Source organism: Halyomorpha halys, unplaced genomic scaffold (assembly GCF_000696795.3).
Source record: "Halyomorpha halys isolate HHAL.00 unplaced genomic scaffold, Hhal_1.1 Scaffold527.1, whole genome shotgun sequence".
Classification (NCBI taxonomy): domain Eukaryota; kingdom Metazoa; phylum Arthropoda; class Insecta; order Hemiptera; family Pentatomidae; genus Halyomorpha; species Halyomorpha halys.
Genome location: NW_027107993.1, coordinates 541,993 through 557,025, shown reverse-complemented (window position 1 = coordinate 557,025; position 15,033 = coordinate 541,993). Strand labels below are relative to the sequence as shown.

The following is a 15,033-nucleotide window of genomic DNA, read 5'->3' as shown; positions in this document are numbered from 1 at the left end:
AGAATTACATGATCAAGGAAATAAAATTTTTAAATTTATATAGTGCAAAGAAACAAAAAAATATGAATATTTTAATTTAATAAAGTTATGGAAATAAAAAATAAAAATAAAAGGCATTGGAAGAATGTATGAAGCAGATTGGATGAAGGTAGTCCGGATGGCGGTCATTAAAGGTTTAAAAATAGTAACAAAAAACTATTTATCGTTAACCAACGTTTCGGTCCACTTTGCAGGGCTTCGTCAGGGCTAATAAGAGTGACGTTCTGCTGCCAACTGAACCCCCAGAGGAGAAACAAAAACCCGTCATTTCACTCCAATATTTGATTACTTTAATGAAAACTAAGTATAATTAATAGTCAAAATTGATGAGTCTGCCAAATATATGTAAGGGGATTAATAAATGGCGGCTGTTTCAAAACATTTAAAAAAATATTTATTCGGAGTTCTATATCTTTGAAACTACCAACAACACCAGAAAACCTAAGAAGACATCTCTTAGATTTTCTAGTGTTTTTGGTGTTTTAAAGATATAGAGCTCCAAATGAAAAAAAATAATTTTTTTTTTACGTTTTGAAATAGCCACCATTTTGTATTCCTCTTACCTATACTTGGCAGAGTCATCAATTTAGACAAGTAATTATATATAGGTTTTACGCCCTAAAGCCCCAATGAACAACTGCAGAAGGGTCTAACGACTGACCATTAGCTCCTTGAGAATATTAAATGTGTTTGAAGCAAGTTTAAAATGAGAATATTGTAAAAGTTATTTACCTATAGGTTGGTAAGGAGAGGGGTTTACATTAAGGTTTCTCCAAACCTCTCGGGCCATCGCTCTGTAACTGTTATCACTGTCAAATGCAAAAGTCGATTTATAATTTGTTTAATGGCGATTGCGTGTAGTGTTGTTATGTTGTTAATGTGTAACAATGCCATAGCTTGCCCATATGTTATTTAATATGGATAAATGAAAGGCTAACTGTACCAATTCGTGCGTCGCACCAAAATTAGAAGAATTTACTTTTTGGAAGATTATAACCGCAAATTTTGATTTATTGTTAGTTATATATTTATCGTTTATACTTGCCCAGAGGGGGAGGGAGTTAAAATAAAATAAAAAATTAATCGCAAAAGGAAAAAAAATAAATAATAAATCACTCCTTAGGTGCCACGTTATTTTTTCCTTAAACTATTAGAAATAACGAAAACCCCGAAACGATGACCCCACAATATAACTACAATGTACTCCTATATAAATAATTATCGAACTATGACCACTGGCGAATACCTTTACCTATAAATAACAGCAAACCTAGGGGTGATACCTACCCACCTGTTGAATTATCGTAATATTCCGTGACACAAAAACAACAAAAAAACATAAGTAAATTAACAAGTTGAAATAAGTGTATATGCATAAGAAAAAACAGGAGAACTATATGAACTTAATAATAAAAACTCTTTTGTGATTAAGTGGAGGTGAGTTAATTTGGAATCTCCTATTCTTACTCTTGCAACAACCACTTCTCCTCTTCTGTTTCCCCTTATACGTTTTACGTTTGGTACTTGTCCACTTTTGTGTGTTTTTTTAACATTTCTTAGCTTATTGGTGAGTGGTACCTCAACCCACATTGAATCCCAATGTTTTTGGATTCTGTTCCTTAAAAATGCATTTATGTCTTTCGGCTCGTAAATTTGGAGTGGTGGAATTTTCATTGTAGCAGCCTCTTTAACCGCTTTATCCGCTGCCTCATTTCAAGGTATTCCTGAGTGCCCTGGAGTCCAGAAAAAGAATACACTTTTTTTAAGATGTTTTAGTATGTCTATATAAATGTGAATTTTGTCTATCATAGGTCCGCTTTGACTGAAGTTTGATAGACTCTGGAGTGCAGACATTGAATCTGTTCAAATTAGTATGTTTGAGAATTCACTTTCTATTAGTACAAGATCCCAAGAGGAGAAAAAAGGCAGTTATCTCACCCCAATTTTTGAATAATAAATCATTTTAATGAAAAATATGTACAATTAATAGTCAAAATTGATGAGTGCCAAGTATAGGTAAGAAGAATGGTGGCTGTTTCAAAACGTTAAAAAAATATGAAATTTTTAATTCGAAGCTCTATATCATTAAAACTACCAACAATACTAGAAAACTTAAGAGAACATCACTTAAAGAACAGTAAATTTGCTATAATATAAACCCTAGCTCTATCAGGGTTTATATTATACTAATAAGTTATATTATACTAAGTTATATTATACTACTATTTACGTTCAATATTTCTCGAGATATAGCTTTTTAAAAAGCAACATTTCATAAAAATGTACAGAATGAACTCAATGATCAGTAGTAAGTGAATTTATTTTAAGAAATCTATATCTCAAAAGCCATTTGACGTACAGATGTCGATTAGCACTCAAATTAAGGCTGGTATAAAGGACTATAAAGTAGTTTATGAAGTTTTTCTTCGTAGGAATAGTAGTTTTCATGATACTTGCTTAAATAAATTGATTTACCGTTGTTCGGACAAATTTTCATTTGCCAAATTTATATTCATATCCATATATCATAAAAACCTCTACCCCTAAGAAGATATGTGCCATACACTACCTTATAGTAAGTTAAATTTTCTTTATTTTGAGTGCTGGCAGACATATGTACGTCTTATGGGTCTAAAGATATTTTTTTTTTTTAAATCCAACATTTTATCCGAACAACTAGAAATTAACGTTTTGTGAATTTATTTTCTCAAATATTATAAAAACTACTAGTCCTACATTGATAAACTTTATAAACTATTTTATAGTAAATTTAACTAATTTGAGTGCTGACAGAAATCTGTACGTGGAATGGTTTCTGAAATAAAGTTTTTCATAAATTAAACGTATTGCTCGAACAACTATAAATATATTTATTTTAGCAAATACCATACGAAGTTAAAGGTAAATATACTTTATAGTACATTAAACTAGCTTTAACTTTAGTGCTTATAGACATCTATACGTCATACAGTTCTTGAAACATAGATTTCTTAAAAGAAAATCAAAGACTTTTTTTTCACTAATTGCTAATCTTTCAGTACATTTTTATGAAATATTGCTTTTTAAGAAGCTATATCTCGAGAACTATTGGACGTAAATAGCTATATTAGGGCTCATACTTTAGCAAATTTACTGTTCTTTAAATAGTGTCTTCTTAGGTTGTCTAGTATTGTTGGTAGTTTTAAAGATATAGAGCTCCGAATGAAAAATTATTTTTTTGTTAACACTTTGAAACAGCTGCCATTTTTTATCCCCCCTATCTATACTTGGCAGACTTATCAATTTTTACTAGTAATTATACGTAGTTTTCATCAAAGTAAGCAAAAATTGGGGTGAAATAACTGCCTTTTTTTCATTCCGGCTCTTGTACTAACAATTGATCTCATCGAAGCAGGCAAAGTCTCTTTCTCACAGGAACTTATTCATCTCATACTTTACTATGTCGTGTCGGCTTGTTTCAAAGAGGACATTTTCCTAGTACATGTGCTTATTACATAATATTTTTTTAACTTAAAAAAAAATAAATGATTCAGCAGATTCGGATGTACTTTTATTTATAAAAAATAACATTAGTTCGAGCTCAGGTTGTATTTAGGTCACCCGCAGTCCAAATATAGAAAGTTAATTCCGAAATTTAACCATTTATAATTTTAACGTTTCTTTTTTTCTTTTTTTTCTAAATCTTTGTTTTGAAGATGAGTACGGAAATATTTACTACGGCCGGGTGGCTAAGACCCAACGTCCGACTGTTTTTTCTGATAAGCGTGTGTGCGGTACATCTTCCTCTTCTCCAGTTTCTAACCAGCTCTCCCGGAGAAAGTCATTCTGGAAACAGATTCACCACACATCACAATTCGAAACAATCAATGCCTAACAATTTTTGCATATGTTTATAATTTCCCATATCAAATCTATAACTGAAGTGAGGAAATAGATAAGTATTATTGATAAGATATTGATAAGGGCAATTATTTCCTGAGAGTATAAAAGTGACAATAAGGCAATATCTTTAGTGATAAGACGAAAATAGAATAGATTAAAAGAGAATTGATAAATAATAGATTTCCAAATCCAATAAGTTTTAATCTTTTACTGACCGATAAAAAATTCTACTTTAAAAAATCGATAAAATAGGACTCATTTGTGGTTAGCTTATGATAGTCCACTCACGGTCAAAAGAACTCAAATATTAATTAAACTATATAAATAGTTAGTGATAGTACAAGAGCCCAAGAGGAAAAAGAGGCAGTTATCTCACCCCAATTTTTTATTACTTTAATGAAAACTATGTATAATTAGTAGTCAAAATTGATGAGTCTGCCAATTATAGGTAGGAGGAATAAAAAATTGCGGCTGTTTCAAAGCGATAAAAAAACTAATTTTTCATTCGGAGCTCTATATCTTAAAAATAAGGAACAACACAATAAAACCTAAGAGGACGTCATTTAAAGAAGAGTAAATTTGCTAAAATACGAGCCCTAATAGAGTTATTTACGTTAAATAGTTATCGAGATATAGCTTTTTAAAAAGCAACATTTCATAAAAATTTTGCATGGGACATACTGAAAGATCAGTAGTTTGAAAAATTATATTGAAAAATTTATTTCCCAAAATACATTTGACGTACAGATGGCTATTAGCACTCAAATTAAAGCTAGTTTAATGAGCTATAAAGTAGTTTATGATGTTTATCTTCGTAGGAGTTATACTTTACATGCAATTTAATAAAATATATTGATTTATAGTTGATCGGACAAATTTTCATTTGCCAAATGAAAATGTGAATATCATAAACACCCCTACGAAGATAAGTGTTATAAACTACTTTATAAGTTAAATTTCCTTTATTTTGAGTTTGGCAGACATGTGCGTTTTATGGATCTAGAGATATATTTTTTAAAAAATACAACATTTTTCATTTTGTGAGTTTATTTTGTTAAATATCATAAAAACTACTACTCCTACAAAGGTAAACATATTAACTATTTTGTAGTAAATTTAACTAGCTTTAAATTGAGCGCTGGCAGACATCTGTACGTCCAAGTTTTTCATAAATCAATCTTATCAATTGTCCGAACAACTACAAATCAATTTATTTTAGCAAATATCATGAAAACTACTATTCCTACGAAGGTAAAGGTCATAAACTTCTGTATAGTCCATTAAACTAGTTTTAATTTGAGTGCTAATAGACATCTGTACGTCACATAGTTCCTGAGATATAGATTTCTCAAAATAAATTAACTACTAATCTTTCAGTATATTTTTAAGAAATTTGCTTTTTAAAAAGCTATATCTCGAGAGCTGTTGGACGTAAATAGCTCTTTTAGGGCCAATATTTCAGAAAATTTACTCTTCTTTAAATAATGTTCTTTTAGATTTTCTAGTGTTGTTGGTAGTTTTTAAGATATAGAGCTCCGAATGAAAAATTAATTTTTTAAGATTTTGAAACAGCCGCCATTTTTTATTTCCCCTACCTATACTTGGCAGACTCGTCAATTTTTACTATTAATTATACATAGTTTTCATTAAAGTAATCAGAAATTGGGGCGAGATAACTACCTTTTTTTCTTCCCGGCTCTTGTACTATGACCACAGCGAACACACGCCTTCGTGTACCCACAGTAGTTCTTTGTGTGACCGAACTGCTGGCATCGGTAACATTGAGCTGGGCCATGTTCTTTCCTTTGAATAAAATAGTGGGCTGTGAACAGGCTCTGGACAACGTGCCTACTATAGCACTTTTGCTATATGACCACACTTAGTGAATATCATTTTGGTTCAGGATTGTAACCACCAATAGTTGGCGATGTCCATAGCACCTTCATGAAAGAGTAATATTTAATATCCATAATAAGCGATATTATCAATTAGTTCTATTCAAGAATAGTAAAGACATTCGAATAATTGGTCCAAGCAATATTAATTTCATTCCGACGGAATGTGAAACGACAAAGTGTAGCGACGCTACCTATGAGGGAGTGGAAGAGCTAACACCTTCATTGCCTCCCGCCAGAGAGCACCACCCATTCTTGATCAGATACTGTATTATGTTGATTTATTGATTGAATTTTAAACAGTAGGAAGATAGTCCGGGTGGCGGTCAATAAAGGTATCAAAATAGTAAAAGAAAACTATTTATTGTTAACCAACGTTTCACCCCACTTTGCAGGGCTTCGTCAGTGCTGAAATGAATAAAAACCATTTTGTCTCTCTCTATATACTGTATGTAATATCTTATGCATGTAATTCCACATTTATCGCACAAACCTTTTTCTAGTAGAACCATACAGAATGGACAATTAACAAAAAGAGATAAGTATTGCACTGTAACTTAAAGTACCACAGGTAGAAAATGGTAATACTCAACCTGATTTATGTAGACCATATGTAAAGCAACCACTAACTTGTTTTTTATTCTGTTTTTAGAGGGATCGGAAAAAAAAAAAAAAAGAAAAGAAAAACATAAATCTTCATTGGTTACGATATTGCCCCTGCGTAAGGAATCCCTTATTTCCAGTTATACATACAGAATATATATGTATGTATAAATTTTCTATTTTAAACTTTCAGGAGGGTATGAAAAAAATAAATAATATTTATGGCATATATGTACCTAATGTAAACTCCTTTCTTCTCATGCACCCCCTTCCCCCCCCCCCTACACTACTCTCTTTTCGACTTCTGACTGTTTTTCTTATTATTTGACATTATCTCTTTATCTTTAAATATTAACTGTTTTAATTTTTTTCTTCTCTGACTAATCAACACGAGGAGGCCCCTCACCTCCAGATATTTCTAGTAGAATTCACATGGAACGGACACATAAAACATCAAGGTAAGTATTTCACCATACACCTTCAAGTACCACTGGTAAAAAAAAGTAATATTTAATTTGAATTATGTAACCATACGTAATGCTAACTATTAATTTAATTTATTCTTAATTTAAAACAAATTTGATCCTTTTTTTCTCTCAACTTTATTCTTTACAACTTTTCCAACGTTTCGACCCTCAGGTCATTCTCAAGGATACCTTCATATTGATGTCATTTTCTTTTTCAAATCTTAAATATGCAGGCTAATTGCCTTTGTCCCATATAACAAATTGCAAATGTGAATGAAGAAAGGAAGAAAAGTGTTTTATAAAAGGTTTAAATCTTGGAAAAAATGATTTAGAAAAGGTTATATGGGACAAAGGCAATTAGCCTTCATTTTTAAGATTTGAAAAAGGAAATTACATCAATATGAAGGTATCCTTGAGAATGACCTGGGGGTCGAAACGTTGGAAAAGTTGTAAAGAATAAAGTTGAGAGAAACAAAGGATCAAATTTGTTTTAAATTATTCTCAAACAAGAATAAATAAAATTAATCTAATATTAATTTAATGTTTTTTCTGTTTTTAGAGGGATCGAAAAAAATAAAAACCTATTGTAATATTAAATAAGAGATTAGATATTTCTGTCAGTTTACCTATTTATATGTAATAAAAAATCTTACCCTTCCTAAGGGTTAGCATAGGAAGTGGTGACATTTTCTACCTGACTCTGTTCCAATCTGACAGGTGATTACCCCTATGTTTATTGTTTATTTTTATCATTTTTCTTAATACCTTACTTTTACGTATTACTACATCTCACCTATACCATGTCTACCTACTATATTTGAAACTATTTTTAATGAGTATTCTCCTGCAATTTATTAATCTAGATCTGTATTTAAAACTTTCATCACACCTGGTTATATTTATTAGTAACTTGTTTCCAGTCCTACATGTATACTTCTTTATATTGTTATTATAATTTCTTTTGAGTGTACTTTATAAACATAACAATTTTTTTTAAGTGTTTTTTATTTTATTTTAATCTTTACCAATTCTATAATGTTTGTATCTAGTTTTTTTATTTCGCCCTGATGATGCCATGCAAACGTTGGTTAATAATAAATATAAGAAGATGGTCAGGGTTGCAGTCAAAAAAGAACAAACGTTTTTAACTATTTAATGTCCGACGTTTTGCCCCACTTTGCAGGGCCTCATCAGGGCTAAAAAGATACAAAAAACAACCAAGAAAATTATAACAATAAGGTAAATTAAGGTAGGAAACATATTATGAAAAAATTAAGTGATAAGAAAATTATATATAAATAAAAGGAAGGAAGATATGAAATAGAATTAATATAAAATAAACTGTCTGGCCACCTCCCCTCCACTCCTCCATGCTTCCGATTTATTGTCAATGTCTGTTTAACTTATTGCTTTGAACAGACAGATGGTCCTGATTTGTTTCTTCCTCATTTATTATCATTTAATATCATCATTATTAATTTTATTTATATTTATTCTTTCACGACCTTTATTTAATCTCAACTTTCTTCTTCATTCTCCGTCTGTTAGTGTGTTTAAATTTTGTGTTCCCACATCTACTTTTCTGTTTTGTTTTTTTTTGTTTTATATACTTCTCTTGTACCTTTTTAATTGTATATTTTACGTCATTTTTAATTGTACGATTGTTACAATTTTTTATTCTTATCTTTGTTTATTCAAGTTTATTTTATATTGTATAAAATAAAGTATGTATTCCTTCCTTTTATTTATATATAATTTTCTTACCACTTAATTTTTACATAATATGTATCCTACCTTAATTTGCCTTATTGTTGTAACGTTCTTAGTTGTTTTTTGTATCTTTTTAGCCCTGATGAGGCCCTGCAAAGTGGGGCAAAACGTCGGACATTAAATAAATAAAACTTTTTGTTCTTTTCTGACCGCAACCCTGACCATCTTCTTATATTTAAAGTTATACGGTCAACTATATGCATAATTAACGATAAATAGTTTCTTTTACTATTTTGGTACCTTTATTGATTGCCACATATATCTTCTTCCAATATGAAATGTAAATATTTTAATGTATAAACCATGTCAATATAATATGATTGTAAATATTAATAAATAAGAATATTCTGATTCACAGTGCAGTAATTTCTTACAGGCCGGTCCATTCCACGATCTTTTCATTCTTACAGCTTGATTACTCTAGGTCAGGCAATGTATCGTTACCTCTCGGGAAAAAGTGTATAGACACATTCAGATTAAGTGTGTTCTTCCACCTATTTTTTGACGGTTCTGATGTGTTTTTTATCACGACAGTTTTTGATAGTCACCTCATCTGTCGTACACATTTTATTCCAGTTGTAAGGACCAGCTCGTACACGTCAGGACTTACATTGTCCTTCATTACAGTAGACTCGAACCCTTGAGAGTGAAATTTCTATCTTTCGCGGACTTACAACTAGTTCACGTAAGACGCATCCTGTCCAACCATTTCCTAATCAGTTACCCCAACCAGTATGAACACTCACTGACAAGGCCTTCTGATACAATTGGAGTCAGAACTATCTAACATCTGACACAACCTAACTCACCATTCATTCATAAAAGGTTTGCAATGCACCTTTTGTCAAAGCAAAGACACGAATTCTCAGACCCGCCATAGTTCGTGCTGATTATTAAGACTTAATGATTTTGAAATAAACGCCTGTAATATGGAGGTAATAGTAAAAGAGCCGGGAAAAAAAGGCAGTTATCTCACCTCAATTTTTGATTACTTTAATACAAACTATGTATAATTAATAGTCAAAACTGATGAGTCTGCCAAGTATAGGTAGGGGGAATAAAAAATGGCGGCTGTTTCAAAACCTTAAAAAAACATTAATTTTTCATTAGGAGCTATATATCTTAAAAACTACCAACAACACTAGAAAATCTAAGAGAACAGTATTTAAAGAAGAGTAGATTTGCTGAAATATTAGCCCTAAAAGAGCTATTTACGTATAATAGTAGTTAGTTAATTTATTTTGATAAATCTATATCTCAGGAACTAAGTGACGTACAGATATCTATTAGCACTCAAATTAAAGCTAGAATAATGGACTATAAAGTAGTTTATAACGTTTATTTTCATAGGAATAGTAGTTTCCATAATATTTGCTAAAATAAATTGATTTATAGTTGTTCGGACTAATAAGTTTGAGTTATGAAAAACTTCATTTCAGAAACCATTTGACGTACAGATGTTTCCCAGCGCTCAAATTAAAGCTAGTTAAATTTACTACAAAATAGTTAATTATGTTTATCTTTGTAGGAGTAGTAGTTTTTATGATATTTGACAAAATAAACTCACAAAATGTTAATTTCTAGTTGTTCGTATGAAATGTTGGATTTATGAATAAATATATCTCTAGATCCATTTGACGCATATATGTCTGCCAACACTCAAAATAAAGGAAATTTAACTTACTATAAATTTAACTTACTATAGTTTATGACACTTATCTTCGTAGGGGTAGTAGGTTTTATGATATTTACATATGAATATATATTATGCAAATGAAAATTTGTCCGATCAACTATAAATCAATTTATTTTAGCAAATTTCATGTAAACTACTACTCCTACGAAGATAAACATCATATACTACTTTATAGCTCATTAAACTAACTTTAATTTGAGTGCTAATAGACATCTATAGTCAAATGGTTTTTGAGATACAATTTTTTCAAAATAAATGCACTAACTACTGATCTTTTAGTTCGTCCCATGCAACGTTTTTATGACAAGTTGCTTTTTAAAAAGCTATTTATCTCGAAAACTATTTAAGGTAAATAGCTTTACTGGGGCTCATATTTTAGCAACTTTACTCTTCTTTAAATGATGTTCTCTTGGATTTTCTTGTGTTGTTCCTACTTTTTAAGATATAGAGCTTCGAATGAAAAATTAGTTGTTTTTTTCGCTTTGAAACTGCCGCAATTTTTTATTCCCTCTACCTATACTTGGCAGACTCATCAGTTTTGACTAGTAATTATACATAGTTTTCATCAAAGTAATCAAAAATTAGGGTGAGATAACTGCCTGTTTTTCCTCTTGGGCTCTTGTACCTTAACGTTTTGCTTTTACTTTGGTGACTGATACCTATACAAGGAATCACTTAGTACTAGAAGAGATACTGGCCCCACCTCATCGGTAGCTGCACTTGATAACAGCCCCTTCACTCCATGATCCTGGAACCATTCCAATATCCGGGAAGATCTGGCCAAGTTGACAGGCCTAGCGCCGTCACAGCCCTTCTGGTTTAGGTTCGCTCCACGGGAAGCCAGCAGATCTATAGTTGCTCTAGAGAGGAAAACAGCACCAATCACATTTCACTAACTGGATTAATATCTTTATTATATTATTATTAACAAAGTAATTTTATTTGTAACAATTTATTGTTTAGTTTAACAACACCAAGGAAAAGTATTAGATTAATAAAATGCGTGACAAATAGATCAGTCAGTATTAATTTTGAATGATTGATCAGTATTGAATTTTGATAAGTTGATAGATACAGATATAATTTGTCATTTCACCATACTCAATAATTGTATAACTTAATACCCTTTTATTTGCTTACAGATGACCACCGATGACGGCTAAGTGTAGAGGAGTATCCTCGTTGTGGTCAGGAGCGTTGACGTCCAGGCCGTTGTCCAACAATAACGCGACGACGGCGGTGTGTCCAGCGGCAGCCGCTATGTGGAGTGCGCGACCGAGCGGAGCACCCGCGTTTAGGAGGTGTCGAGTAGTAGCCTCGCACCCAGTGGTCGCCGCCAGCTCCAGGCACCCCAGCCCACTGCTGCGGCTTCTCGCCCACACCTGCGCATTATGATGGCGACCAATCGTTTGGTTTAGTTGTTAAGTAAAATATGGATTAAAGTGATGACCAAGATCCTGCGACCGGAACGTCAGAGGGAAACGTTCTCACATTCACGACAATCATTTGCATTGGTATAACACTCAATGGAAATAATCGAGGCATGGAAATGGAAAAGACTAAGAGCCAAAAAACTAGTTTTGATAAAAACAGGTAGCTGACCATAATTTTTGTTCTAAAAATTTAGAAAATTACAGCGCTATGGACTAAACCGTTGAAGATAGGAACTTCCAGCGGTTAGCAGTCGATTGGCCCAGGTTTCCTCAACCTTATCCCGTCAAAATCTCATGTTTCGTATTTCTGGCACTTACAGCCTTTTTCATTTCGATGCCTCAATTGTGTTTTTATGCTGAGGATTGGCTATGGAAGGTATTTGCTTCTCCGGTGAGGGTAACATCACAGCTCTATATGGAATGATTGAGTATAGCCATAAAGCTGACAGTTCTGGTAAGTAGAATGAAGATCGACGCGATGAAACTGGAATAATCTGCAATGCCACCGCCCATAAGCGGAGAAAGCTGGTAGAGACGGCTAAAACAAGTTTATCGATGGTGCTTTATATGGCCTAAGGTTCCTGGAACGAAGACTGTTTACAATGTCCTAGGACTAGGTATCCTTAGGAATGCATGCTCAGGATGGAATCGAAACATCTTGCTGTTTGTCAGTAAAACAACAACTCGTACGATGAAGCTTTCATGCAACAAAAGTAAATTCAAGGAGGCAGTAGTGCCCAACAATTTAATCTCCTTGAAGGATTAATAAATAAGAAGAAGAATTTGAGCATGAAGATCCTTGATGGAGATGGCTTATGAATTTCTGAAACCTATTTTGCTTATATGCAAGGAAGGATGAAAAGAAAATCAAAAAGTAGTCAGAAAGAACACTAAGTGTCTTGCCGTTTAGGTAATTAAACTAAATTCTAATCAGTAACTTGTCCAGGCCGTCTCCAAAGGAGATCTGTTAAACACTACTTTTCTACTAGGACTAAATAGGTTTTGTTATTTAGAGAGGATAATATGATCATAGGAAGTGTGTATCCTATACTATCATCAAGATAAAAAAAAAATAAAATAAAAAAAAAACTTTTAACACAAACCTTGGCTCCAGCCGAAATCAAAAACTGGACAGCCTTGGTTTGTCCAGCTTTTGCAGCAACTTGCAGAGGTGTCAGCTTTAACTGGTTTTCAACTTCCAAGGGGACTTGTCGTTTCATTAAAAGCTGCAAAATAAGTTCCATTGCAGATAATTGATTAGTATCTTTTCACTTAACTCTTTTCTTTATTGATATTTACAACTGTAATTAATATATACAATAAATGTGATGTGAGTTACAAATGCATGATACAGACAAGTGGAGAATCTGCCATTAGAAACTCGTGGGTTTCGATTGTTAGACAGTTTATAATGGAAGGATTGGTATCTGGTTCGGGCTAGATGGGTTACATGTGGAACATTAAGGTCTTCATGAATGATTTTATTTGTGACAAATTAAGGAGCATTGAGAAGTTTACGAAGGATATTCGATTATTGGACAGGAGAGGAATTCGAAGGTTTAGTGGAGCCCCAAAGCTCAACTCCGTATGTCTAGATTGGCCTTATTACAGTCATGTAGATCAGTCTTTTGTAATGAATTGGAAGTGTAGATCGTTTGTCTAGTAAGTGCTGTAATAGTCGAAATCGACGTGCAATTCTTTTCAGTTTAGTGTGAGGATTCCAGGTTAGTCGTTTGTCCAAATGTAGTCCAAGGTAGTGGATCTGTTCTACAGGGATAAGAGCAACAATATTAAATGATACGGTAGGGCAGTCAATGAGCAGTTGGTAAATATATTTCTGAACAATCAATGTCCAGATAGGTCTTATAGTCATGTTGATCAGTCTTTTAAGATGGATTGCAAGTTTAGGCCGTTAAGTTAGTAAGTGCTGTAATAGTCGGAGTCTAGCGCAGTTTCGTTTTACTTAACTCTAAATCCTTAAATGAAAAGTATAGTTCTTGTAATTTGAAGAACAGCTGATTTATTTTTAATTTTGATAAGAATATGCAATGTAAAGCTAGAATCATAAAATTTGGAGGAATTTAACAACTTCCTCTTTGATGATGAACGTCACCTTGAGGATGGGAATCGATCCGACACGAGCTGCGATGTGGATGCTGACGTCACCTTCACCGTTCGGTTTCAGAGGGTCCGCCCCTTGGTTCAAGAGCAGTTCCACCATCTTCTCCTGCACCGCTAGGCATGCGATATGCAGTGGAGTAGAGCCGTCCTTGCTTAACCCGTCCACCTGCAGTCAATCGTCAAAATCATTGACAATGTATTTTGGGTAGTACGACATTTCAAAAGAATGATAAAGATCCATTTAACAGTATGAAACAATCAAATAATAACTTACATCAGTCCCGAACTTGATTAAGTAACTCGCATCGGCCAACAATCCCAAGTGGGCAAGGCGGTGGAGTTCAGGAAGCCGCAGCACCTATTCTTGAAAAAAAATTAGTGTTTTGCTGCAGTTGAACAGAATGACTTGTTAGGCATTTTACTTTATGATATAATTACTTCTTTCATCAAAAGAAAATATTTTTGTATTTTAAACAGGAATTTCAGAGCCTTCTTCTCTCTTTAAAGAATGCTGAAATCCCAAAAAATCTCTATAATCTGAAGCTGCGGATGTACAATGCCATGATAAAGTCAGCTGTGATATACGGCAGCGAGACCTGAGCTCGAACAGGTACCCTAGAAAGCAGAATAGAGAAATTTGAACGAAAAGTCCTCCGTACAATTACAGGGGCGATCTAAGATCAGAGCCTCAACATATGAAGGAGAAATAACAGCAAACAGCTAACCGAGACTGGTCAGTCAATATCTCATGATATGAAGGCAAGGAGGTTAAAGATGGGCGGGACATGTGAGCAATGAATTCCATTATAGTTGGCAAGAGAGGGGCCATAAACCAGATAGATAGACGGAATCGACAATGAAGCGAAAGAACTGCATACAGCATATCTTTACATTTTATTTATTTTATCCTGTTTTTGACTTACATATTTAATTAGCTACATATATGTTTTATTTCATACATTTTTCATCCCTTTATTTTAAATAATTTTGTACATATATTTTCTAACTAGATTTTCAAACTATTTTATTAGTTGAAAGGAATATGGTCCGGGTGCGGTCAAAAAAACTCAAATAGTATAATTCTACTATTTGAGTTTTTTTGACCGCACCCGGACCATATTCCTTTC

At 32.9% G+C, this 15,033-nt stretch overlaps 1 protein-coding gene across 6 annotated transcripts in view; it reads right to left on the bottom strand.

Annotated features, from left to right (window-relative positions):
- The window catches only part of LOC106683919 (ankyrin repeat and protein kinase domain-containing protein 1), a 32,008-nt gene that overhangs the window by 14,368 nt on the left and 2,607 nt on the right, over positions 1-15,033 (bottom strand). For 2 of the 6 annotated variants that reach the window (XM_014425681.2, XM_024361628.2), the window contains exons 2-6: positions 14,181-14,264; positions 13,899-14,072; positions 12,889-13,011; positions 11,493-11,734; positions 11,056-11,212 (exon numbers count right to left, since the gene is read on the bottom strand). In XM_014425681.2, coding sequence (XP_014281167.1) covers positions 11,056-11,212; positions 11,493-11,734; positions 12,889-13,011; positions 13,899-14,072; positions 14,181-14,264 — 780 coding nt within the window. Of the gene's footprint in view, positions 1-3,567; positions 3,865-11,055; positions 11,213-11,492; positions 11,735-12,888; positions 13,012-13,898; positions 14,073-14,180; positions 14,270-14,344; positions 14,522-15,033 lie in introns of those variants that run through there. The other 4 variants (XM_014425682.2, XM_014425684.2, XM_014425683.2 and 1 more) reach the window with 4 other exon arrangements.